This window comes from Periophthalmus magnuspinnatus, chromosome 6 (genome assembly GCF_009829125.3).
Source record: "Periophthalmus magnuspinnatus isolate fPerMag1 chromosome 6, fPerMag1.2.pri, whole genome shotgun sequence".
Classification (NCBI taxonomy): domain Eukaryota; kingdom Metazoa; phylum Chordata; class Actinopteri; order Gobiiformes; family Gobiidae; genus Periophthalmus; species Periophthalmus magnuspinnatus.
In genome coordinates this window covers 24791942-24819827 of record NC_047131.1, presented here as the reverse complement: position 1 = coordinate 24819827, position 27886 = coordinate 24791942, and the positions used below count along the sequence as shown (strand labels likewise).

Sequence of the window (27886 nt, the reverse complement as noted above, 5' to 3'; positions counted from 1 at the left end):
TGTGGGCCCCACTTATGTCCCGCCCATATAAACACAGCCCCGCCCACTCACTGACGGAGGTTCAGTTTAGGTTGCTATAGTTACCATACCCCTCCCTTTAACTAGTCTCGTGACACTCCCTCTATTTGCATCAAGATTCATAAATCAGAGCCTGTATACAAACAAGATAAGATCAACAAAGAGCCAGGAGTCAGTTTCTGTCAAACACTTTCATTATTTTCTCAAAACCAAAATCAAAACACAGTAATTTCCAGAAAGAAGACAGAAGGAAAGAAATAGAGAAAGAAACCTCCAAACTAGAAAGAGAAGAGCTTGGCATGCTGAAGCATGCTGCAGACTATCGGTGGCACCAGTTAACCACTGAACTGGACTCCTGTGGTACAGGCACATCTGACTGTATGTTGTAATGTGGGACACACCACAAATACGCCTTCAGCCTAGTCCGAGTTTGTATTCTTAATTTGATCAGCGCTGTCAGGCAGAACAACAGCCACTCACTGCCCTGGGTAGTTGTTACCAATGGCAACAAGCTCAACCGTCCCATCACGTGGAACGGGATGCACACACATGATCACACACTGTTAAGCATTTATGTACCCATATGAAAACAAACATGAAGGCAGCTCTGCTCTCGCATGAGAAGACAGCCACTGCGGAAAAAACATGGAAATATGCAGTAAATTGTGGGTCCTGACTAGTCTCTCTGTCAACATAAGTGAGCAAAAATCACAAGAACTGTTGCTGTTCCCCAGTCACTACATCTGCTAAAACGTAAATCTTTAGTTTTCTATACTCAGTATTCACACAGAACTAAGATATACATAACATTTCATATGCATGCATTATTTTACTTGTATCAATTTGTGCTACCAAAGCAAGGCAGATGACAAATGTTTTATTCATCTTGCAAGTAAGATGCTATTGTTGATTTCAAATTAAGTTTTAGAGGACGTAGTGAGAGGGCAGTCAAAACAGGCCCTTTCCTTTCAAAACTACCCACCACTGAGGCCTCTGTTATAGCTGTTTAGTTTTGTTTACTGTGGAGGATGATTTGCCTCAGTGTAGCTTGGTCCCTGACTGTAGGAGGGAGAGTGTGGTCCTGATGAGAACAGGCACGATGATGAAAGCGATTGTTTCCTCATGAGAAGCTCTAGTGGAGTTCATAAACAGCGTGAAAGGCCAGAAGACATAACTTACACATAACTGTAAAGCATACACAGCTTGATGAGGCAGCACTAATTATTATTTTGTTACAGAAAATTAGTCTATTGTCTAAAGAAATTGTGTTTTTGGATTTGAAATCAGTATTCGTATCAGCAGAGGTGGGGATTTGCAAGTCGTGACTATTTCGAGCACTTGAGACTTAACTTGAACTGGACATGAAGGACAGTGACTCAGGACTTGACTTGAACTTGAGACGAATTGATGCTTCTCAAAAAAAAAAAAAAAATGTTTTAGAAAACACTTTTCATGAAGTTTATGTTTTAAGAGCTTAAATTTAAAGGACCAAACTGGAACATATCCCTCCCCACTTCTCTATTTGTTACTGGGGATGTAACAACAGCTGAAATAATGTGATATTGTATGGTCAAATGATCAATAAAATTGGGGGCTGTCACAATAAATTGGATTAGAAGCTATCTTGTTAAAAGCCATCACTTTTTTGTAGTAGCAGCTAAAAAAAGAGAACTACATAGACCATGATCACCTAAAATTATTTTATTTGATTGGGATTATGATACACTAACGTCTTGTCAAAGCACAAAAGGAAAAAGTACCATATCTACAATTCTCTTAGAATATATTCCAATCAATATTATACCAAGAGATTTGGATATCGTTACATCCCTATTTGTCACCATGACATTTTATGTAGTACAATTTAGGTTAAAAAGCAAGTAAATTCCAAAAATACGAGCTGAATGCAGGTCTTTAGTTTTGAAGACTTGAAATAACTTGAAGCTCAAGCCAGAGAACTTGAACTTGGCTTAGACTTGCCTGAGACTTGAGACTTACATGAGATTTGCAAAGCAATGATTTGATCCCACCTCTGCGTATTAGTAATAGAGCCTTTTTCTTAGAATCAAAATCGAGATTGAAATTATTACAACAACTGTAATGAACTGTATAACATTTTTCACACTGAACAATTTGTTATTTTGTTATACAACAATTTTTATTACTCAGTTTGGTAGAATACGCGATGCTTGTTGCTATGGGTGACATGACTGCTGACAAATAAACCGAATAGTGTGAGTTCATATATGTGTAGGTGCTTAGGCACGGTTGGCTGTTTGAAACAACATAGCAAATCATTCACATACACACTTACACATTCATAACATCAGTAACAACCCCAGGGCAGCAGATCCAAAAGGCAGGAACTGTTATAATAGGGAAAGTGGACTTACAAAATAAATATATCCATCAACATATTTTACATGAGATACTTTGTGTTCAAATAAATTATAAGTTACAAATCTGTTGAAAACTATGATTTGAAGATGAAAAAAGTCTGTCGTCTCAGTCTTGTTTGCAGACAGTGGAAGCGGACATCTTGCTGCAATGCCAGCTGCATCTTGAGGAGTCTCAGGTTCAGACTGGACAGGTTTATAGACTAGTCTCCTATGTAGTCCACTCATTTGGACTACTCTTCTTTGGCCTCTGCGCTGAGGTCGCTTCTTTCTGGACACGGGCCCGATTTGGCCTGGGTTAGCCCTGGTGCCGGTCAATCCAGGCCTCAGAGTCTTTGCAATACTCAAATGAACTGATAGTTGTCAAAGCATAGATAGGCCAACTCCAAAAGCAGTGTGTTTAAATAAAAAAGTGGATAAACAAAATGGCCACTCCGATGTTGAGCAGAATCACCATGACAACCAGGATAGAGCTGTAGGCCTGCGTGGGAGACACAGAGAGAGTGTCAGCGAGGATACACAGCATGAAGATTTAAAATGTTCAACAACTCACTTAAAAATAAAACAAATAAAATGTGAAACCCCAAAGAAAAACATACAACCACATTTATTAACTTACAACATTTTAAGTTTTTTATTTGTTTGTGGTTGTTCAGTGGTCACCACAAACTTCATGTCCTCCTCCCTGTCAACATTCTTATATTTCCCCTTTAGTCTTCCTCTGGGGCTCCTGCCCGACATCTGTAAGCTTGGCATCCTTAATATGCTTAATTTACTAAAAGCATAAACATCAAGGTGTCAAAATTGTTAAAATAACTTGTAACAAAAAATGGAACCAGAGAAACATATGCCAGTGAAAATTACAATGAAATACAGTCTTAATGCTGCTCTCACAATGTATTAAGCTTCAATTTGACTGAATAGCTTGGGCATTTTATGTAGCGCCATTGAGCTTTGAGAGAGCTTAGAGAATGTTAGAAATTTTACCCAATATTAATAATCCCATTACAAAAAATTCTTCAATCTCCAAAGTTATTCCCTCAGAATTACTTCTGAACTCCTCTGCTCTAACCAAGTCTCTGTTTGTTAATGTGACACTTCAGCAGATGCTTGCTGACAACTTGGGTCATTCAGGTGAAGGCCAGTCCTTTTAACCACCTGTCCACTGCAAACTCCTCTAGAATATCATTATTCAAGCATAAACTAAAAGTGGCACAGAGTTATGTAAATGAGATGCAACAGGATATGAACATAAACTAAAGTGAATGTTCATTTCAACTATAGGAACCATGCATGAGACACCGTGTATGAGGCAAATGAAAACCAAGGTTAGAAAGAGATCTGTTCTATGATTCACCTATCATAAAAGTCTCCATCCACATTTATATGCTTCCAATCATTTCATTGGGTTACCCCATGCCATCATTACAGAACCATAGATACAGCTTTCCCAGATTAAAATACAATTAAGCTAAACAACAGCCAAAAGGTACTAAAATTTGATGAGGCCATTATACAGGTTTATAATATTGATACATATCATGATCTGTGAATGGTTTGACATATATATATAATATATATATATATAGATATATAGTATATTATATATATATATATATATATATATATATATATATATATGTATATATATATATATATATATATATATATATATATATATATATATATATATATATATATTTTTTTTTTTTTTTTTTTTTTTTTTTTTTTTTTTTAGGTAGCATTTAGCAAGATTATGTTTGCTAATTTTCCCAGAAGCATGCTGACTGACAAGAATACTTTCTATATATCTCAATCTCGACCACACAGCCTATTACATTGTATTGTGTGTCATCCCTGCGACTGTTTATCTGAGTGCGATAGTATCTCTGAATGCTGTGAACCTGTCTAAGACAAATTTCACTTGCTTCTTCTCAGCGGCTGCAAACACACTCTACACCTCCACCGCCCCCCCCACCTCATGGAGACAGCCTCCAGTGGATTGGCTAGATCTGAAGCAAGGCATAAGCTGTTCCCTAGCAACAGAGCGTCAATAAGCCAATAGGAGCACAGCAAGAGGAAAAGGAGGCGGGTCTGAGTGTGCTGTTACTAAGGTGCAGGGAGGACCGCTGGGCTCCTCTGTCAGACACTGAACATCTACATAAACAGCTCCACTCTCTGCTGTTGCTAACAGAGAACAAGGAGCAAACGGACTCAGGGTAATGTTTACACACAAGAACAGTGGGCCCTGGCAAAATGCAATATGGACTCCGTCAAGCTTTTCTGTTGCTGTGATGTGACTCACAATAAATAAACTTTTGCATGAAAACAAAAAAATTAAAACCCTAATACAGTCCTTGGCCAAGGCTTTAGCCATACCATCTGCAAGGATAAGTATATAGCACCAACCAAAGGCCTTTTTATCACTGAGACACAAACTTGTTCGGTAGAAACCTGCACATGTATCTAGTGATTCAAAGCTCCAAATTAACACTAAGATAAAGATTACAGTGGACTTGAATCAAAGTATATAATTTTTGCTTTACTGGTTATCTGTAGCTTTCATTAGCTAATGCTTACAGTGTGGGATTAACAGCAGGGACAGTCCAGCAAGACTTGGCCAAAAAATGATATTATTGCAGCATAATCCTTCGGCTTGCTCATCGGACAAAAATGTTTCTTTATTTCACAAGGTTAAAGCTAGTGCTTTCCCCTGGATTATCTTAATATGTGGGATAACATTGTGTTATGTCATTGGGGATGGGATGTATCCTCATGACAGTGGGCAACAAATCCTTTTAGCCAAATCAATGTGTGGCGCTGACATGACAAATACAACAAATGCACCATGCAGAGCGAATCTCAAACCATGCAGCTAGCGACACGGTTTGTCATTTTATTATGTTCACTTTTTATGGTAATTTACTGCCCAAACGCAACATGGACATTAAGATATGTGGAATCATAATTAAACAAAACAATCACAATTAATCATAATTAAACAAAACAATCAACAAGAACAACTCTAACAGTGTACATAAAGAACTATAGAAGTACAGAACTGCAACTGTGTAGTACTGGCCCACTGCTACTGTGAGGGTTCATTAATGCCAAAACTCATTTAGCATCAATGAGAGTGGCATAATTATCCACCTTCAGCATAGTGATCTTACCTCACCTTACTTATCAGTAAATGAAATCAGCTGAGTGAAAAGTTCTTTTGAGATATAACCTACATCTTTAAAGTAATCAAGTGGGACATAACAAAGAGAAAAAAACAAAAGGTATAACTTCTCTTTTGAGACCAATATCTGTTTTGGTTTTTTTTACAAATTATACTACATTGTGAGAATTTGAAAAAATCATAACTGACAGTTTGGAAACTTACCGAGTTGCCTTTGCTCTGTGTAATGCTGAGGTCTTGCTCTGGTGTGATGGGGGAGGACTTGAGGGGAGGCGAGAGTGTTAGGTCCCTTCGTAGAGGCCTTGAGTCCATCTTGTCCCCCGTACGTGCATTGTCCTGCTTGGACTCTTTCCCAGGGTCCCGTGCCTCTCGCCCCTCCCTGCCCTCCCTGGTGTCTCGGTTCTTATGCCGGTGTCGTGGGACAGTATGTGAGCGGCCTTCATTGTGGGTGTGCCTGTCCTCCCCGTGCCCATGGGGCTTGTGGGTAGTGGAGTCTCTGGGTTGTAAAGGCTTCATCTCCATCTCATAATTGCTGATTTTCTCCTCGTCTTGTTCTAGTAGCCGCCCACCCCTGCCCCTGTGTCCACCAGACGTCCAGGAAGCTGAAGAGGATGACTCTACCCACCGCTCCTGCCGTGCTTGTCTGTGATTAGACAAACCGTGGTCTCGAGATTTGGGATTAGAGGAAGAGTGTTTGTTGTGTCCATTGGTCCTGTTTACTACGCGCCCACTAAGGCCTTTTTCCTTGGACAGTGCAGCTTTGCGCTTGTCCTCGCTCCAACTGTTGGCCCTGTTATACTCATTTGTTTTCCCATTCTCCCCTCCTCCTTCTATCAAAACCTGAATCTCTGTTTGCCCATTACCTGCTTTCTCATTGGACCCCTCTTTACCCCTGTCCCCGTGGTCCACAGCGGTCTGTCTGTGGAAGCGGGCACTTTTGCTACGCTGGGACGGGCGTGCTGGGGGAGGGGGCGTGTGGGGCGGAGAGGAGGAAGGTGGGCTGAGGTCAGGGGTCACGGCATCGTTCGAGGGGTCGTCTGAAGCGCCACTCTTCACATAGATGTCTGGGCTGTCAGCGGTGCCCGCGCTGCTCGACAGGCCCTCACCCTCCATCTCACTAGACACCTGCCGCTTGGGACGCTGCACTTCCATACCTGGGGAAGAAAACACAAAAATAGCATATAACCTGTCAACGTTATAACAGTTTATGGTCATTTTTGTGTGTTTCTTGGAAAATACCATTAACTGTCACATAAATAACTGTGTGGGCGAAGCTATCTCAGTGGGGTCGAAGAGGGTCAAAGAGGGTTTTGTTGGCAACCTGCGGTGTTGTACAGGTGTGACTGACACAAACTACAATGTAAAGTTGGAGGGAGGTAGTAAGGAGACAGTGACCTTTACAAAAAGGTGCTCTTAGCCATGAGCTGCACTTTATCATGCATGTGTTCACACAAGTGGACACGAGTCTCAGTTGGCTTTATGTAAGTAACCCATCGGTGTACATGTAATTTACGGAATGTGTTAAGCATCCACACGTTTACATTGTTGTTGGGGGAATTATTTTTAGACAGTATTAAAGCTAAAGTGTGTAACTTTTTAGCCAAAAAATAAGCACGTTTGTTTTGTTTTTTCATTTTAGTTTGTTTTGTTATTGTGTTGAAAAAAGTAGGTGTGGGCTTGCATCTCCACAAACCTGACTCTTATTTAGCCTGAAGGACTGCCTCCTACTTGTTTCCATGTAAATCATGTTCATTTGGCTATAATCTTCCACAGTATGGCATAAATCGTACCTACCTCCATGGAGAGTGTTCCGAAGTACGGTTTTAAATTTCTACTTCCACGAAGTCAAGCAGGGGATGTGCTAGTTACATACTATTTGTATAATTCCTCAGTCATCCAGGTCTGATCCATAGCAAAAGAAAAGTATAAAATCTGTCAACTGGACAAAACGTTGTAGGAGTGAAGATGTTTTGCTGCTCATCCAAGCCATTTCTTTAGTTCTGGGCAGATTACTGGTGGACACTGCATTATATCTAGCTGAAAGGAGGAGCTAGCTACTCTGAAACTCAAAACACCTATTGTTTACAGTTTGTTTGCAGGCTAGGTCTATTGTGCTACACTAAGTGTGCACTGTTCCTTGAGAATGACTACGCTAAGTAGGACTCATGTATGTAGCTCCTCCCTTCAGGTAGATATAAGGTAGTATCCATCAGAAATCTGAGCAGAACGTTTTGTCCAGTTGACAGATTTTATACTTTTCTTTTGCTAGTTACATACTGTACATACATAAAGCAAACAAAGCTTAGTATTCAAGTAAGGGGTACTCAAGACAAACAATTTTGGGACACTGGTCTAAAACATTTACACATCTTTCTTTTCAATTTCAAGTTGTTCTAGTGACCCGACATGATCCTGTATTATGCCTTTAAACATTATATAGTGGTCCCAAAATAGATCTATGCTACTATGCTGCCTTTTTGATAAATTTTAGTCTTACCATTTCCTGGATGCTGGAATGAAGGAGAAAATTGTTTGGCAATGACCCGGGCCATTCGACTCTCCTCTTGGGCTTTCTGAGCTGCTGCTACTGCTGCCTCTGCTTTACCCTGGGCATGTGCTGTCCTGAAACACAACAAGCAGACAGAGAAAATGTCTCAATATTTAAAATATTTCAGGGAAATAAAATCTTATCACATAATGATCGGCCTCCTGCTGGTGCCCAGAGTTAGGACTAAACATGGGGAATCAGCGTTTCAGTTTTATAAAGTTTAAAGGTTAAATCCAAGTTCTGTTTAATGTTAATTTTATGATGATTATTTATGTTTTGTTTGTATTGTGATTTTAATGTCTTTCTTATTCTGTAAAGCACTTTGAATTACTTTGTGTACTTGCCTTTCCTTGAATAAAGAGTCATCTGGAGTCAAATGCACTAGATAGAATAGAAAATAATAGAATAATTAGAATAATATGTGACTATTTGTGTACCATGAGGTGTTATGGTATCCACGGGCAGTATACAGACTTTCTAAATAATGTTGATTTACTGTCTTTAAAAATAAGCAGGTTTTTATGGATTCTCTAGATGAGATTATCCATTCATAAGGCTAGCCAGGAATTGTATACTGACCTTTTACACAGTATGAGGCAGAAACCACCACACATTTGTTTCATCCTGATATCACATTATAAACCAGAACCCTGACTCTTTATAATGTCATAGCGTGACACACCGTTCTTAAAATGCACAAAGAAACAATGAAAGCACAACACGGACAAAGCAAAAGCAAAGCAAGTTATTTATCTGTATAAAGCCAGCTTCATAATCTGGAAACCTTATAAAATGAGCCATTACACACATACTGGTCTGTGTAACAGCCCCATTACAGTGTGCTTTTCACATCTCTCCTGGCTCTTTATGTATACCTCTATTGTACCCACCTTCACACTGGTCTTTCTCTAATTGCTTCTTTAGAACACTGCACTTTTATCTCCTCTAAGCCACGTCTTTCTGCTTTTAAAAACATATTTTTCATGTCCCTTCTGCCTCCAGCTCAGTTTGGGTTCAGCTCCCTCTCCCGCTCTCTGAGATGTAACTGTCTTGATGCAGTGTTGCATGTCGATGCCTATTGATTTCTTCCTCTGTGCCTTGGTGGGTCTCTCTGTTCATCTCTGCACTCTGCCAGCAAACTGCTATGGCAGCTCAAGCTATTCTTAATGTTTAGTGTGCCTGTTGGGATAGAGAAAATAACTGACACAGTTCTGCCTATTGTTTTCGTGTTTATCTCCAGTCCAGCTCCATTTCTCAGCCTGTTCCGGCTCTTCTTTTTCTACCTCTCTGGTCTTCTGCTCTCCCAGCTGCCTTTCATTCCAGGGTAGTTACCTCCTCTGTTCATTCAGGCTTTGTTAGATGGTTGACCAGTCAAGAAAGACACTCAAGATCTGTTCCCTGTTAATCCCTGTGTGGGACCTGTTCCTGAGTTTATTCCCAGCCTGTTTTCAGATTGGAGATCCCCCATTGAACAAGATATTTAAGTTAATAAAAACGTTTTTTCCTAAGTTATTTATATGCCTGATTTGTCATATTGCCTGTTGAAAGGACACTTTCTAAGAAGTTTGACTGTATTCTTTACCTGAGTGATAATAACACTTGCACTACAAACTTGACACATCTGTAGGAATAAATTGTAAAACAAAGGAAGAGGCACTGGAAGTAATGATAACAAGCCAGAAACATTTGTCCAGGACACATTAAAATGTTTTCTGTTTGTATCATAAAAATGTTATTCCTTTCTTTGTCAAAATATAATTGATTTGGAGTTTTCTGAGAGTATTTGTTTTGGGAATATTCTAAGCAAAAAACAATATCTCCACAGAGAAAGATTTTGAACCCTCCAACTAAAAACTTGAATAGTGCCATTTTGAACACTATGCCTTAAATTATTATCTCTTGCACTCAATTTCTTTTGAAAGCTATAGGCAGTGGAGAAGTGAGCAGCATGATTTTGACCAACTGTATTATTGAAGAAGCACCCCACTGGCGAAGAAGAAGATGGCAAGACATAGCAAGGAAGTATATCATATAATATTAATTTGCTCTACTTTGATGTTTACTGCTCTTGCATCACACAACGTCAAACTCCCATCTACAACTTCCTATCCCCTACGACGTGCTATTCCCGGGGACAACCTGTTTCTGGATGAGTCAGCAGCCCATTCAAGGGGGCTCGATTATGCAACAAAACCACTAGAACAACAGTGAAGAATTCAAGAGTAGAAAAGGATAGAGATGATGTATAGCAGTCAACTGCACTGTAACAATATATTGTAAAAATACACACATTTTCAAAAGTACTTAAGTGTTTTCCTTAAAACCTGTCTATTACTCTATATTACCCAAAGTAAATCTAAAGTCTTGGCAGTACTCATAAGCTTGAAATAACAGGATAATACAATATTTATTCTCTTAGAGCACATATGTGTAGCCATGTCTTTCCCTCATGACAGAGGAGTTTGAGATCAGCTCTCATTTTACCAATGATACACAAGCTATTTTCACTGGATTTATGTAGAGTACAACAAGGAACCAAAGGTTTCTGAGTCATCAAATGTACTCATGGCTCTGGCGTTTGTCTCATTAGGGGCAAATGTTTTATTTTTAGTCAATATGCCTATGCCACCAACAGTTGGTTGGCAACAATATACTTTGTCAGACACGTTTTCTAGAAGAAATCAGGTGCACATTGTGTTAGTACTGGTTTGTTGCAAAGCTCTCATCATATTTGTTGAAAAGTTGCAAATTACTGACTGTGTTGTTGATTTGCAGATATCTGTTTCTGTGGTCAGAAGTGTAGTGGTCATAAGAACTTTACTTCCCCATCCACTACAGCCTGAGACTTGCTGGTAAGTAACACCTTAAAACATGACTCTATTACATTTCCAAAGGATTTTAGGGGGTATGTATCATGATATTCCACTTCAAACCAAAGACAAATTACAATATGGAGGCACCACAGGTGACTTATAACTTCTGTTTGCAGGTTGCTGCTTCATGTTGAACCACATGTGGGAGAGGCAGAAGGAGCCTGGATGTACAAGGTAAATACTTGAAAATTAACTAGATGCCACTTTGGTTTTTGGTGATATTTATTTTTTAAATGTTTTTCAGGTGTCCAGAAAACACAAAACAGAGGTAAAATATTTTACACTATGTTGAATTTGAAGTGGACTATGCAGAGAATATCTAACACATGACTAAATAGGGCTAAATGATCCACCTATGCAACAATTTGTCAAACAAACACTGATTGCTAATAGATATATTCTAATTGCAAACTGTATATAGGTCAGAGGGAAGAGGAACCCATTAGAATAATAAGTTTATTCTTGTAAGATAACACAGGACAACAATAACATCCTAGTTAAGGTCTAACTGCCTTTTCAATTACAGTTACTCACTTCTAATTACAGTATGTATTGTTTGTCCATGTGTTGTTGTCTATGGCTCAAAGAAGGAATACAATGGGGAATAATTTTTTCCAGCAAGAAGACATTAAATATGACAGAGTTCTTACTTACTTTTTTGAGAAATGTCTTCCAATATACATTCATTTAAATGTTCAAGTATCTACTTTAGCTCCTCCATATATCTTTTACTGTCAAATCTGTGTTGTACTCATTTATCATGTGCTTTTTTTTACAATATAATCCATGGCTTACTGTCGCTATGTGCAGGTATAACTCATGTTGTATTCTGACTCACACAGTGTCTGCCCCAGTCTAGAGCAGTGCCTTCACCTGGTTTGATCCTCTGGCCTAGAGCCCCGTGAACAGAAGCTCATGTCCAGGTATGAATCATGTATCGTCCTCTGCTGCTGGAGTAATGACGGAGACAATGGAAGTGCTTAGAGAGCTGTGATCCGATTAGACAGGGGCACTAGGCTCTTCCCTTACACTGTCTCGGCCTCTTTTGTCCTGCTTTGAAACTGCGCAGCCCCCTTCACCTTTCAATGGGATTATTTGTTACATGGGAGACGACAACATAGGGACTTTGCACAGATTTATCCAATATAGGGAAACGTTGCACATCCAAAATCTTAAATATATAGCAATAATTTTAACAAAAAGGAGGTCCTATCCTTGCATTAAGTTGTTTTAATTTTAATTATATTATAATTATATATATTATAATTATATAATATTTTTAATATTTGTTCATTTTTAATCCATAACCAACCTTGCATTTTTAAATAGTAAACCAAAACACACTTTCTTGCCAAATGCACATATGTGCAAATATTGTAAGGAATCATATTTTGCTCTGTATTTCACCTCTAAGGCTTTCCAGGGGCGTCCTACTAGGAAATACCTGCTGTTCTGGGACAGAGGCTGTCCTGTCCTGGTACATGCTCATATCTAGGTTACTTTTTTTTTTTTTTTTTCATTTTTCAGGGTAAGATTTGCTAAAATCCAAAAAAAACAAAACAAACAATATTAAAAGTTTGGCTATTGTTTCACAAATGCACTTACCAAAGCATGTCCACTATATGTAATAATTATGTTTTTCCTTTACAAAGAAGTCATTATGACTAATTTAATCAAATGAATTTAATTTAATTACATTTAAACAAAGGCAACTGTATATAATCCTTAATCCTTAACCCTGTAAAAGTGTAGGACCTGTGCAGGACCCTATAACTATGTATGGGCATGAAAAAACCGAAAGCACTTGTCTAAACATGGTCTTGCACTATATGAAGTATTTTCTGTGCTGTTTGTGTGAGTTGAGCATTGCATGCCCTAGGTAAGCTGCAGCAGCACTGTTTTCCTGGTGCCCTCAGAGGAAAGCGGCCATCGGGACTAATAGGATTGGATCTTTACTGATTCAGCTCAAGTATCCTCCTGCATGCTATGCACTGTATGAACTATGGCACTATGTGCGTGACACTTGGCACTCTGCCGCAGGCATCGTTGACTAAATATCTTTGTCCTGGTCCTACTCTCACTTAATTGGACTGTTCTCATTCACAGCTCTGTTTTAATGTATAACTTTTTACCCTTTTGTGTCTGTTTTTCTAATTCTACTGCCAAATTTCTGGTAGGTCAGGGTGTACTCAAGACTGTGGTTTAAGCACAACTTCCTACCATGCTACCATAAAAGGAAGTTCAACAAACAGATGCTATGGTTTACCCTAATCTTATATTAAAAGTCAAATAATGTTGGACATAGTTACTATAAATAATACAGAACTGTCAACACAGCCTTATAACCTGGTTCCTTGGAGCAAATTGGGTTATAGACCTACTTTTGATTGGTCCTGATATGAGAACAGTATCAATGTGTCCATAACTGCAGCTCCCATGACAGTTCATTCATTTCTGCTTTGGGGTCAGAGCTGATAAACAAAAATGCTGCTTTATACTCCTGTCCAGAAGAGACCGACATATTTAAATAAAGACCGAATGGACCCAACCTCCTTAACCCCTCGTTCACCTTTACCTAAGCTCTTAGTTTAATCTGTCATTGATCTCTGTTAAACCTATCCAGACCCATCCATCCATCCATTTTCTTCCGCTCATCCGGGGCCGGGTCGCGGGGGCAGCAGTCTAAGCAGGGACTCCCAGACTTCCCTCACCCCGGACACGTCCTCCAGCTCCTCCGGTGGGACCCCAAGGCGTTCCCAGGCCAGCCGAGAGACATAGTCCCTCCAGCGTGTCCTGGGTCTTCCCTGGGGCCTCCTCCCGGTGGGACATGCCCAGAACACCTCCCTAGGGAGGCGTCCAGGGGGCATCCTGAGCAGATGCCCGAGCCACCTCAGCTGGTTCCTCTCAACGTGTAGGAGCAGCGGCTCTACTCCGGGCTTCCTCCCGTGTGACCGAGCTCCTCACCCTATCCCTAAGGGTGCGCCCGGCCACTCTGCGGAGGAAGCCCATTTCAGCCGCTTGTATCCGCGATCTTGTCCTTTCGGTCATTACCCAAAGCTCATGACCATAGGTGAGGGTAGGAACGTAGATTGACCGGTAAATCGAGAGCTTCGCCTTCCGGCTCAGCTCTTCTTTACCACAACGGACCGATACAGCGACCGCATCACTGCAGACGCTGCACCGATCCGCCTGTCAATCTCACGCTCCATCCTTCCCTCACTCGTGAACAAGACCCCGAGATACTTGAACTCCTCCACTTGGGCAGAGACTCACCACCCACCCGGAGAGAGCAAACCACCTTTTTCCGCTCTCTCCTATCCAGACCATTTTCCTCATTCATGTAAACACAATTTTGAGTAAGGCAAAAATACAATTTTAACATATAAGCAATACTACGTTTTCCAGATATTTCTAGATATTTCTAAACCATAATAAAAAAAACTTTTATTGTAAAGATCGGTGGCTGATATACATGCATTATATATTGTCCATCCCTAAATTTAAACTGACCTTTGTTGCGTATTATTTAATGAAAACAAAACGTTTTTAACAAGCTGCAGCAACATTTTTGCCAAGTGCATTTTTCATCTATTAATCACACTAGTTAGTTAAACTAGTTAGCAACAACAACATTTGAGGACAAAAAAACTTTTATGAACTATAGCAAGAAATTTTAGAAGGGTGGTGCTGTATGAACAAAAGTTAACAAACAACTAGAGACCTCAGCGTGAAAGTTACAGCCCAAAAGCAAAAAGACCCCAATAACCAACATCACCAAAACTTGTTTTCTGCTTTGTTGTGTGTCTAATCCTCTTCGTCAATATCTCATAGTTAAAGACCATGTTAGTTCTGCCGCACAGAATATTTTAAATTAATTCCTTGCTTGCTGTGGTGGAGTATTGAGGGTTTTCAAAATACATCCATACCTGGACAAGGCGATCTCTGCTTTTTGCCGTGCGATGTCAGCAGCCTTCTGCGCCCCCTCCACAGCCCGGTCCACCTTCTCTCTGATCTTACTGGCCCGTAGGGGGATCAGGTTCTTTCTCTTGCCGCTCACCAAGATGTTCTGCTTGTACTTGCCCTCCTCTTTGGTGCCATCGGGGAACGTGGTACACCCATAGCCGTGCCTCTTGTTACTGAGCCACTCCCCCTCATACTGCAGCCCATCGGAGCGTCGGCTCACCCCAAACCCTGTCCTCTTGTCGTTCTTCCACTCACCGCTGTAGGTCTCTGTCGCCGTGGCGTCCACATCATCGTCAGCAACTGCCAACTCTGCGTCTCCATCTCCTAGACTGAAAAACAGACACATGTATCAGTTATTAGAGACTGTTTTATTTTTAGTTTAGTATAATAAACCAACATGATAGATATGCAAATGAAAAGCTTTGTGTGGTATTGTCAGAGTTCAATTTGGGTAGTTCATTTTGATGAACAAATGCAGTTTCATTCACAAAACCTTTGTATGTCATTGAGAACAAATCTAAAAGTGTCTCTCATTATAAGCTTTACGGAAAATGTATCTTGTCTGATAAGTTGCTGTCAACTGTTCCTGTAACGAGCAGTTCAAGAGCTGCTGCTGACTCCTGACACCCAATTTTGTTTTAATTGGTAACTAATCTGATACTTCAAACATGATCACATATTTATAATCCTATAATAATTCAGACAAATCAGCTTCAGATGATGGGGCATTCAAATGACAGAAAACCTCTACTCATTTACATTATCACAAGTACGGAGGAATCACCATCACGTTGCAAGACCATGGAAAACACCTCTTGGACACAAGGCCAGGTAAGATGTAAACTCACAGTTTAATACACAGACTGGGGCCACCTTGAACTGCAAAAGAGGTTGGCCTTTCCAAAGGTACTAAAGTGGGGCAGCTGTTGCTTTAATGTTTCCTGTCTCCTGACTTCAACAGAACTGTCTGACTCTGAACTTTAAAAACATCTTACAGCAAGTAGCCAGCACCTGCATTTCCACCAGCAAACCTAGTAACAGTTGCTGTGATAACTGTCTCAAAATTAATAGACCAATTATTTTTCATTATTATTATTTGCATAATTGCGGTCAGAGTACAAAACATGAGGAATTTAGCAGTGAAAGACATTCAGCAATCCTCATAGAACTGGTCCAATCCCAAAGCTACTTCCATTTCCAACGCAGTGTCTGGACAGACCCCTCCATTTGCAGGAAATAGCTCACTGTTCTAGAATCAGAATTTATACAGGGTCTTTGGGTGTTTTATGAACTAAAGGCTGGATTTGATCTCACAATTAAGAGGCTGCCGTTCCCCTCCAACTGACTGGTGTTTTTTTAAACAGAGAAGTGTGTTGGGTGAGTGTTGTTACCTTATAGTGGAGTTGATGTCTGAAGCAGCAGATGACACGGTGCTCATCCCGGCCTCACTCCTAAAGGAGCTCTGTTTGGATCTCTGTGAGGCCAGTGAGCTCCGGGACTCAGACTTCCTGAGTTTGAGTCCGGACAGGATGGACCTCCTGAATAGGCCGCTCTTCCTCTTGCCCTTGAGCAGCTCAGCCTCGCTGTGAGCCGTCAGGACAAAGCCCCCTCGGGACACTGCAGGGCTGCTGCCACTGCTCCCGGTGCTGCACATGGACACACTGGTGGTCAGGGTCCCAGGACCAGAGGACGGCACTGAGACCACGGCCCCGCTCCGGTCCAGTAAAGCCGTCCCATTGCTGTGCTCTGAGCCGGATCTCAGGGAATTTATGGAGGTGCGTAGAGGGGAGCGAATGACAGCTGCCATCCCGTATGGGACGCTCTGTCGGACCCCGTAACCATGACGCATTCCTCCGACCCACTGACCCTGGAAAGTACCTGTGAACAGAGAGAATACCTATGTAAACTGGCATATGGCATATTAGTTGTTAGATAGTCTAGTGTTTAGGACAATATAAAACAATAGAAGTACTGTGTTTTATTACATAATATCTCATTCTTTGAATCACTATATTGACAATCTATATTTTTTTAAAACAATGGGTGTTCTTAAGTTCTCAGAAGGGGCTCATTCACAAAGAGCAGCTGCACAACAGTCCGCATGTTTTCATGTTGGTGAAAGTAGGGCATCAGTGTCTTTCCATTCTCTTTCTCTCTTTCTCTCACTCATTCGCACACACAAACACACACGCATACACACACACAGACAGATACAAACGGAAGTGTGTGTTCCAATGGGAGTGAGGTGATCCATCCCGCCTGCCCATACCTCTGATGTAACAGCACTGATTCATTCTGTGGCAAACGCACTTGCTCTAACCAAACTACATGCCCATATAAGGACTGCAACCACGTTCCCTGCTACAGCGCAAACAAGCATTTCCCTTGTGGGCTCAAGTGTCGGAGAAGTGGAAGCGCTGAATGAAGCTAAGGTTAGAAGCCACGGCTTTGTTGCTTACGTCAGAAAGAGTGCACATATTATTACAGTTGAAGATGATCCTGTAGTCCATTTTTAAGGCACCAACAAAAAAGTCCATGACAGCTGGCCGCACATCTGGGCTTGAGCCTTTGTCATGTCAGCACAGATGTACAACCATATGAACCAGAGATCAAAGGAAAGACATGCACACACCTAAAAAGCTGTTGACAAGATTAGCATCTTGTTAAACTCACACTAAAATGTTCAGGGAGAGCGAGAGCTGGACAAAGGGACCGATTATGGGCTACTCCAATAGGACAAGAGGAAAATGTATACATCAGAAAAATACTTCTCCTGAAACAAAGCCAGTACTTTGTGTTTTGTAACATTATGAAGCTGATAACTGAAAGTACAAAGCTCATGGTTTATTGTAGTATCTGAGAGTCCAAACATTGTTAGCAATCCAAGAGTGAATATGAATGCATTTGTTTCTTTCCTAGTATAGCAATTATTGTTTTTACTTTTAGTTGTAATTAAAGGGCCTGTACCTGATTTGTTTAGTATTTGAACAAAGTTTGTCTTATCCCAGTACAGATATAGTCGATAAGCAGCTTGAGGTCAAACATGTCAATTGCGGGCTGTCTGCATCTAATTCAAAAACATTTGGTGATCAAAGAATCAGTAAATGCAGTAACAAGTTGTTGTTGGCTTTACTGTGATGGCAAAACTCCATTCTGGCCAATTGTAAAAAGCACTTATAAACTTATTGCAGTGAATAATTTGGATGTTTGGAATGCCTAAAGTGAGGAATAACTTTGGACAACTTGCAAACGATTTAAAATGAACTTGTGTTTGTTTTTAAGACACTAACAATCTGGCAAGGTGCCTTTAAGGAAGTCATTAAGTTATTATTGTTGTGCTTTCTTTCTTTCGACTGTATTTCAGCAGGCAAATCCTTCCCACTGTTCAAACCTCAATGCCCGAACAGCGATAATGTTCTGTAGTGTGCGTAACACATGCAGGTTAAAGTCCAGAGCATTGACCTGATGTTGTGTCAAATATGATTGTGTCTGGACTGTGTAGTCAATCAAATATTCAGTTGAGTACTGTGCTGTTTTTCCAGTGACTGGCTGCCACTCTCCATGGTGCTGAAATACAAACAGCGAGGAATAGGCAACTGCTGCAATAACGTAAACTTCTTTCTTCTTTTTTACTAAGATGAATCAATAAATGACAGAGTACAGAACCTATCAGAAGAAAAACATCACTAAACATGATTACTGCCATTTGCTCTGATATGAAACAGAAGGCAGAGATAATTCAATCTTATCAATGATACTGTGAAAGTGTCAAAAGAAAAGGTCTGGATTTGAACAGATTTCAGTTCTGGGGCTCAGAAAATTTACTACAACAGAAAAGTCGAAGCGTTCCTGGCAGAGGTGGCCTGGGGCAGCAGGAAGTCACAGTTCACACAGGCCACTAGACCACACATTGACACTAAATTGAGTTGGCCAGCTCCAACTCAATTAAGCAAAATAGCAAAACTTTGAAGCTAATTCAAAAGGGGCAAAAGACAACCTTTATACCTTTAACTATTTTATCTATATATAATTTAGCTATACAAATACAGTACTAGGCCTGTCATGATAATTCATTAATTACTTACTTATGGTTTAACATATAAAAGCTGGAACAATATTTTTTTGGGGGTCAGTATTTATCATGTGTACAGTTTCTTAGCATTACTGGGACATTTTGGGTTATTTCTTGGCTATATGATAAGATTTAAGCTGTAAAAAGATGAATTAATAACTTTGACTCATTATAGATACAAACTAAGTATTAAAGTGTTTCATTCTTCTGTCTATTTATTGCACCTGTTTTTTTGCTGTTTTTTTTAAACGATATTGTACATTTAGATTTTTTTTTGTGGTTTAAATCTGCTCTTGGGTTATTGTGTCAGTGGCATAAATCAGTTTCAATATTATCGTTCATCGTCTATATTTACTTGAGCAAGATATTGAACTTGAAAATTAGCTATTGTGACAGGCCTAATGAATATATTTCAACAAAACAGTATCTGAGTTTAAGAAATATATATATTTATTCTTATTTGTCATTAGAGAAGGAAAAATTGCACATATATGCACCATCGTATGCAAGCTTTTTATGCAAGTATTTTTTTTCCACAAATATACTGTGCAGTTTAAAGCCAACATCTTGAAATCAAAAAAGCAACTATATTGGAATATAGTCCTCTATTTTCAGTAAATGTATTTTGAGAAGATACAACAGTTACAGCAGTCCAGGCTATTAAATTTTGTGTTGGTTTTATTTCTGTATTCCTTCAACTCGAAACTCAACATGTTATCAAAACATTCATATTTTGAAAGCTCTCCAGTTAATGCACAAAGTGACCTCTTCATTAGTGTTGTTTTTTTTCCGTGGTCCAGGCCACTATGTGAATGAGGCTGCACACAGAGGGTTAATGTAAAAAGATCAAAGCTACAGACACCTTTTAGAAACACAGATTTGATCATAAGCCAGCCCTGAGATGAATTCATAATTAGCTCTTCAATAAAAGTGTCTATTCTCAAATCATGGGATCTTATGGGCACTCATTCACACAATACAATGTACATGAGTGTTCGTTAGCAGCATCCCATTAAAATTCAATCACTGGTTAAAGTCTATAATACATAGGGATCTATATTATGCATATCAGACCAGGCGTCTTATTAACACCTCAAACTATTGATTTGTAAACCAGTGCTGTGCGAGCACAGAGGAGTGTGTAAAGCAGTAGATATTGGTTATCTTATGAATTATTAATGTGTCATTTCAGCATGTCAGCACTTGTATGTCTGTGTTTGTTAAAGTGGAAGGAAGAGCTGAGGAGGGAAAAGCACACTAGTGCTACAGCCAAGTTTGATACTCTGGATTTTTTGCAAAAAGAACCACCTCAACTTTGCTGCTTAGTTTTACAGTATAATTTAAAGGTGAACTGTTAATTTTTTTTGGTTGAGGGTCCGTGTTTGTTTGGAACTTGTCTCCATGGAAATGTTATTGATTTCCTTGGAATGTTCCACTACTACTTCCAGTATGTCAGTATTGTGCTTAAGAGTGCTTAAGAGTATCTACATAAAACATGCTTTCTTACTGTGAGTGGGATTGTTCCCCCAGAGACCTTACCTGTAACTTGGTCTGGTGGTATCACCTGCGTGGCTCCATAAAAATAGATCAGTTTAACGGCATACCATGGAACATTCTAGGTAAATAATGTAGACCACCAGGGGGCAAACTCTCCACCAGAAAAGTTACAAACCAGGGTTGCTAGCAGGGATATCACAAAGTATAAATCAGCTGTCCCCCAGTATGAAAAGACCCAGTCAATCCCCAGCACAGAACAACACAAGTAGCGCCTTGTCCCTTTTTGCAACTATTATAGGTTACAGTCTATGTAGGTACTTAATATATTACAGTCTATGTAAGGTACTGTAAATTATCCATATGCCTCTGTTCTGTGTTTTTCACGTAACTTAATCAACTCATCAACTTTCTAAATTCTCACCTTGTTAAAAAAGATTATTTCCCATTAACTGCTAAAATTTGAGCAGTTCATTTTTTATTATTGAAAATGTTCTGCTCCACCTTATATCACTTTTCTTATGGTTAAAAATAAATACAATCATTTAATTAAAATGGGGAAATTGGAATTCCAGTGGACCTGAAGTTATGAGATCCCGAGGTGACCGAGTTTCACAGTTCGATCACAGCTACAGGCTCAAAGCTTCACAACATCACACCTAAAGCACTGCATTTCTGTAGTTTAAACCTCTCTCCTTCTACAACTCACAATTCACTTCAAATTGAAGGGAGAATTTTAGCAAGGCTCTAAGGATGACATTTTAAAAAGAACTGAGTCCGGTGCAGTACAGTAGAGGAGAGAAAAATCTGCAAAATGAGGTACAGAAGGAGAAGGGAGGGAGGTTCTACAGACAGAACTGACCACAAACAACCTGGAGAACAACCAGCAGACAGGAAAAAATGTTCAGACACATGCAAAAACTCAAAGAGGGAATCCCCACACTGCAAAAGCAATATTTGATTTGAAAATGTTTACCTCACATCTGGGGACGGAGATAATGTTTTTGTAATGTTACATACATTTTTTACTGCTCTACCTTTAAACAGAAGAAGTGACACCTAGCATTTTGAATAGTGGCAGCCACTTAAGTAAGTTTACTATGTAAAAGGTTTTTATTCTGCCCTCTTCTCTTTTAATGTTAATTATATGATGATTATTTTTGTTTTGTTTGTATTGTGAATTGAATGTCTTTTTCTTCTGTGAAGTACTTTGAATGACTTTAAATAATTGTGATGGACACATACACCTGCCTTGCCTTGCCCTGCCTAATAATTAAATCAGATGAGGAAACTCAGAGTACCGAAATAAAACCTGTGAACCACCACACGTGTTAAACAAATGCTTTTAATTTTATGATTAAAATTGGGTTTTGTTGTTATGATAAAAAAAGCCCATATGTGAATCTGCCTCATCAGCACCCTGGGTAACACTGTTCACCTTACTCTTGGAGTATAACCCCATGACAACTATATTCAATATTGTACTATTTAGTCACACATTGCATAATAATCCAGCAGTTTATGTTTTCTTTGCTCTTACTATGGCACACTGTTTCATCTTAAATCTAGACATGGGTACAGTCATATTTCCATATTTACTTGCTTTCTGGGGCTACTTTAGCCACCTCTGCTTAAATGTGTGCAGCCTCGCAGTGGTGCAGGGCAGAATTCCAACTTTGATATTTAGAGTTTTCATGTTTCAGACCGGCGCACTAATCCTAACTACAAACATCAAAATATTACATAACATAAGCTAATGCTTCACTATGGGAATTTTGAGACTGAACTCAAATCTTTTGAGTTTCAATTGAGTGTTCGCTTTTGAATGTCAAGTTTCAGAATTTTATTTGGATTTTTTATCTAAGTAATAACGACAAAATAATGCAGTGCTAGTAGTAGTAATCTTAGAGCAGACTACGAAAGTGGCTACAAGGCTAAACCTATAAATCACAATGTCCATTTTTTTCTTTAAACTATTTTGATGATTCTTTTTAAATTATATTTTGGGTCCAGTTCTGAGAGATAAAAATATTTTGTGTATCGATTTTTTTTTCTATTTAAGATGTACAAATGCTTCTCAGATTGTCCGTCTCAGTTTTCTGATCAAATAATGAACAAAACATGTGGCCTTAATGACAAATAATTGTTACAATTAGTGTAACTTCCATAGATGTGCAAGGAAATTCACTGTATTTTGATGGTTAGATATGTTACAATGATCTGGATGATATCTGACAGGAGATGTGCTAGTTCGGAAATATGAGTCATTTAGGTGAATAGATAAACATGAATAAAAGACACAGTCACAAATAAATTCTAAAGCATAAATACATTTTTAAAAAAACGTAATAATAAATGAGATCTCAGACTGATAAGGATTACGTTTACAAAGGAACTTTATGGAAGACTTTAAGGAAAACTCCCAAATATAGTCATAATATAATAATCTGTTATCCCACACATTACTTAGTAAGACAGAAAGCCATAATTACATGGAGGATCACTTCCTTTCCCCATTAATGACATTTCCTGAATGTATTGCTGAAATTAAACAACTACACAAATTCAGATAAGAAGTTGTGTGTATGTTCTGATCTCTTCTGACCTCTAAAGAAAGCACAAAACCACTTCATGTGTGTTTGAAAGGTGCAGACAAACAAGTCTTCTTAGAGTATGAAGAGTATCCTCCTACACAGCTCTCTGTTCAAAGAGCTTGCAAATATATTCAGATTAATACAGTCATGACGCACACCTGATAAAACATTTATTATCATCACATGCTTGGCCTAATAAGAATCAAAATCCTATTTCTTTGGGCTATTCTATAAAAATACTGTAGTTAATGGGTTCATTGGAGCAGGCTGTGCGTCAATCATGATATAGCTGATTAGACAAATACTTAATAATAAAGGTACACTATGTAAGTTTTCTAGTGGAGGGTCTGCCAACTGTTTTGTCTATAAGGAAATATTACTGATTTGAATGAAAGGTTCCACAGTATGGCATTAAACTATTTATCTTCATGGGACAAGCAGATGACACTACCAGACCAGTAGAGAGGTGACCCTGCTCGTAGTAAGAATGCATTTTTTCCAACAATAAAAACGCCTGTATTAGATCAAAATAATGTCCTATGATGTAACATTCCAGGCAAAGTAATAACGTTACATAGTGAACCTTTAAAATACACTGAAAAGTTGTTGTTTTTTTGTTTGTTTTTTTTGTTTTTTTTTATGTAACCTAAATCTAAAAGCTATTCTCCTGTGTGCACATAACCTACAGAGAAATCTGAATTTAAAAAGGAGAGTAAAACCAATCAGGCACCAACTCATGTAATAGTTTTCATGCAAAAGTTTATGTGCAAAGTTGGAAGACTGCTGACATTTATAGAGCCTGTGATTCTACCTGAGATGATCCTAGTTTCGAACAACTCCCCAAATTATTTGAAAACTACATGTATTTAACGTTAAAGCCACTGTAGCCGTTTATTGCCATGAACGGTAGATCATGTGAGGCTGCTCATAACTGTCATAGTTGCATGTGTGTAATCGAGCATCTGATGTGCTGCTGCGTGACACAAATGCATCCCATTTGCACTGTTTTCATATGAAACAAAGCCCACTTTAGTCAGTGTGTGGCAATTAGCTTTATCACAATATCTGCCTGTATTGTGAGCTCTCAAATCTCTTTTCCTCATGACTCATTCTCTCTAAAATGATTTTTTTCCTCTCCTCTCCGGTCCCTCTCTGCCTTTTTCTGTGTGCAATTGGTAATCAGTCAGCTTAGCTCTTCATCTCAGTAAACACCATTAGCCCGGAAGGCCACGGCAGCCAATCAGAGTTGACTGAGTGCATTGGTCGACCAATCATACGGTGGAGCACCGAGTCCCTCGTGACACGCTGACCTGCTGCATGTCGGCGAGCGTTGCTATGGAAACCCTACTGTACAGGGAGGCTGCAGAAGAGCGAGGGAGGAAGGAGAGAAGTGGGAGGATGTAACAGGGACAAAAGCCAAACAGCTAGTGATATGAGTGCGATGTGATTCCTCGAACTATGGCACCAGGTGTGGTTAGCGGGTTGAGTGGGGACTGCCAAGAACTGTGGGGGAGACTCAAATCAGCATCCTTTTCTTGGGGGCAATAGTGACAAAACTGAACGTCTCAATATTTTATGGGAGTATCCCGTTAACAATATGCATGCAATATTATGTCAGTCCAACAATAACACATATTTATATGTATTAGAAAAATACTAAGTTACAAGAGTGCAAAAAATATCAATTTATACCCTATTTGGAAGTTTGCAACATCGTAAACCAAAACAAGGCAGTGTGTTTGGATACAGACTCCCATCACCACAGATATGAATGAACTTAGTCTTGGGTTCAAATGTAAACTATCAGTCTGAATCTCACAATGCACATTAACTGTACAGAGGATCCACCACCTGTTTGTCTCCATGGAGATGTAACTGCTTATCAATGTTGCATTTATTCAACTGTGTAGTTTTTCATTCTTCCAAAACACCTTCAAAAACATGTATTCTTACAGTGAGTGGGGTCACCTCTCCACCTTAACGGTAACTTAACCTAATGGTGTAATTTGCTTGTCTTCTTGGGCATAGATAAGTTTAATGCCATACTGTTGAAAATTCCAAGCAAAGCAATAGCATATCCTAAGAGACAAACAGGTACTAGTCCTATAAAAGTTACAAAGTGCATTTGTTATGTTATGTAAATATGTTGCTTTATAAGATTTGAATGAGAATGTGAACACTGTGCCATTGTAGCCAATGTGTCTACACCCTATACTGTCTAGAATTTTCTTTGCTTCTAACTGGGCTTGTCACAATAATTACTATATCAACTTATAATTCTATATATGAAAGCTGGAACAGTATATTTTGATGCTCGATATATATCATGTGTGCATTTTCTTTGCAATAGGGGAGATTTTTGCCACTTTTATGTAATGACGATGACATTTGAGCTGCAGAAGGTTGAATAAATAACTTCTCTGGCTAATTATTAGTTCATTCCACTGTTTAAGTGTTGCAGCTCGTGTCTTTAAATGATACTGTCTATTTAAAAATAGATTTAGAGTATCCTGCTCTGTGTCACTGGCATTCAGTATTATCACTTATCATTATATTTCGATGTAGCATTATATCATGCTTCAAAATGCGTGACAGGCTTACTTCTCACACGATGAGATGCTACAGATCATACATTTGTTTTCAATCCAACCTTGCCATCTGTATCGTTTTGTTTTAGCACATTTCAGTGGCTTTGTCGTGGTACAACTCCTCAAACCCTGTCTACAACTGTGCATCTTATCAGGCCAGCTGTGCATATGTGTGTGGTCCAAACTCACATTATCAAACTGCTCCTCGTAGAATTATATAACCAGGCTTTATCTCGTGCTTTCTACTCTCAGCTGTTGCAGAAAGTGGCCGTTTTGTGGACTTGTTTTTGGGCGTCAGCAGTTCTATTTTTACACAAGAATCCATATGGTGTGTGGAGCCCCGTCTATGTGACCTAAAGCCTATTGACTGTATTGATTCACTAGAAAGGTGCAAGTCGTAAATTAGTAAAGTAACAGACTGAAATATGTTCAAATTGGTTGACAATTGCATATGACAGCAAAAACAAAATATAAAACTCATAAAAGTCCATAACTAATACTATGTGTAAACTTTCTAATACACAATACTACTGGCCATCACATGATTATTTTTGGGTTAGGTTTGGGTACATATGAACAAAAAACTATATTTATATTAGTACTGACCTTTCTACAGTGAGCAAAAGAATATGTCTTCATGTCATCCCTCCATCTCTACAATCTCTTCCTTATCGTTGCTCTATGTATATTTTTTATGATGACATGCAATTGATTCTTGGGAAATAATTACTATGAGCTACCCCTGATGTGTTAGAATGGAGTGGGTAAAAGCGATGACCAGAAGTTACACAGAGCCATCGCACAGTACATGTGTCAATCATTCTCCACTAACAAGTTGTCTCCTGCAGCACAACTGTCAATCACTCATGTTTCCTTTGCACATTCACACATGCACAGTGTCACACGTATGTAAACACCCACAATGCATCTGTGCCTCTGTCCCATTCTTATGTTACTGACAGCCACTATTTCAGGTAGACAATATAAAGAATAGGGTTGATAACTCTATGTCAAAAGTAGTTATGGTATTGCTAAACATTTTTAATGGTCTTATTTGATTTGAACATTTTTAAAGTAGTTTTGCTCTGGAGTTCGTCTAAGTTTATGTTAAGAAACAGTGTGAATAAGATTGTGAGATGGCCTTAATAACTACTCATTGCGAGATAAGGTCAACCACTTGTCGGAGCTCCATTTGGGTGCTTTTGGTTTATGAAGTCTTTTGATGTAATCACAAACTAAATAAGTGTCTCAGAATATGCATGTGGTTTTGTTTTCCTTACCTCCATCTGAGTAAGTCTCTGTCCCATATCCATCCTGCAGTCCGTTGCTCCATGTGCCCTCATACTTGCCGCTTGTCCCGGTGCTCTCGCGGAGGCCATAGCGTCCCTTAAAACCATGAGTCCACTCCCCCTTGTACACCCAGCGGCCCTTATTCTCCACACCAACCCCATGTCTCTTGCCCTGAGCCCAGGTTCCTTGGTAAGTGTTCCCACTGGGCCAGGTGTAGATGCCCAGCAGCTCAAATCCATGGGCCCAGGATCCGCAGTACTCACCCTGGCCTTTGGGTCCCGTACAAATCCCGTGGCCATGCGCCTTGCCCTCTTCCCACCCTCCGCAGTATGACCCCCCATCGTCAAAATTGAACCTGCCGCCAGTGGACATGCATGAAATAGGTTTTGGCAATTCCCTTAAAGTCTCGACAAAAAGAAAAAGAAAAGAAAAATAAAACGAGGACAGTAAAAAGACGGACAGGTTGGTGCTAGAGGCAGTCCACGGAGCTGAGGTCAGGTGTTGATGAGGTCAAAGGTGAGGAGGAGGAGGAGGTGGAGAGGGGAAGGGGAAGCTCTCCCTCCAGAAGAAAGCCACCCTTGGATGTCAGCCGTATTGACAAACAGCAAGAAGAAAGAAAATGACAAAATTAACGGTTTGCTGGTTCAGTTAGGTGCGCTGTTCACACCATACTCTTGTTAGCTTCAGCTAGCACTTCCCAGCTCCTTGTTGGCAGGTGGAGGAAAGAGAGGACTGGAGGGGGCCCATGTCTGCCATCATCTTCTCTCAGCAGGATGTGTGGTTTTTAAAAATGAGGCAGTAGGTTCGGCCTGCCATGGAGCTGCCTACACTGTCTCAGGTCCCCGCACTCTGCCTCCTCCTACCTG

The 27886-nt window shown here is 39.6% G+C and overlaps 1 protein-coding gene across 1 annotated transcript; it reads right to left on the bottom strand.

The window, feature by feature from the left end:
- Positions 1–289: 289 nt before the first annotated feature.
- On the bottom strand, positions 290–27523 carry jph3b (junctophilin 3b). Its single transcript, XM_033968585.2, has 6 exons — positions 27011–27523; positions 16374–16860; positions 14946–15311; positions 8096–8220; positions 5803–6752; positions 290–2895 (listed from the first exon to the last, which is right to left on the bottom strand). The coding sequence occupies exons 1-6, from the start codon at positions 27390–27392 to the stop codon at positions 2815–2817; spliced, it is 2391 nt and encodes a 796-aa protein (XP_033824476.1). The 5' UTR covers positions 27393–27523; the 3' UTR covers positions 290–2814.
- Between the last annotated feature and the right edge of the window lie 363 nt (positions 27524–27886).

What these genes read in the sequence shown, in the direction of transcription:
- jph3b (XM_033968585.2), bottom strand. Translation starts at nt 27,392, where the DNA reads ATGTCCACTGGCGGCAGGTTCAATTTTGACGATGGGGGGTCATACTGC. An exon ending in GCAGAGATCGCCTTGTCCAG is followed by an intron (nt 8,221 to 14,945) that starts GTATGGATGTAT and finishes GTTGTGTTTCAG; the next exon opens with GACAGCACATGCCCAGGGTA. An exon ending in ATTCCAGCATCCAGGAAATG is followed by an intron (nt 6,753 to 8,095) that starts GTAAGACTAAAA and finishes TTTCTTCCCCAG; the next exon opens with GTATGGAAGTGCAGCGTCCC.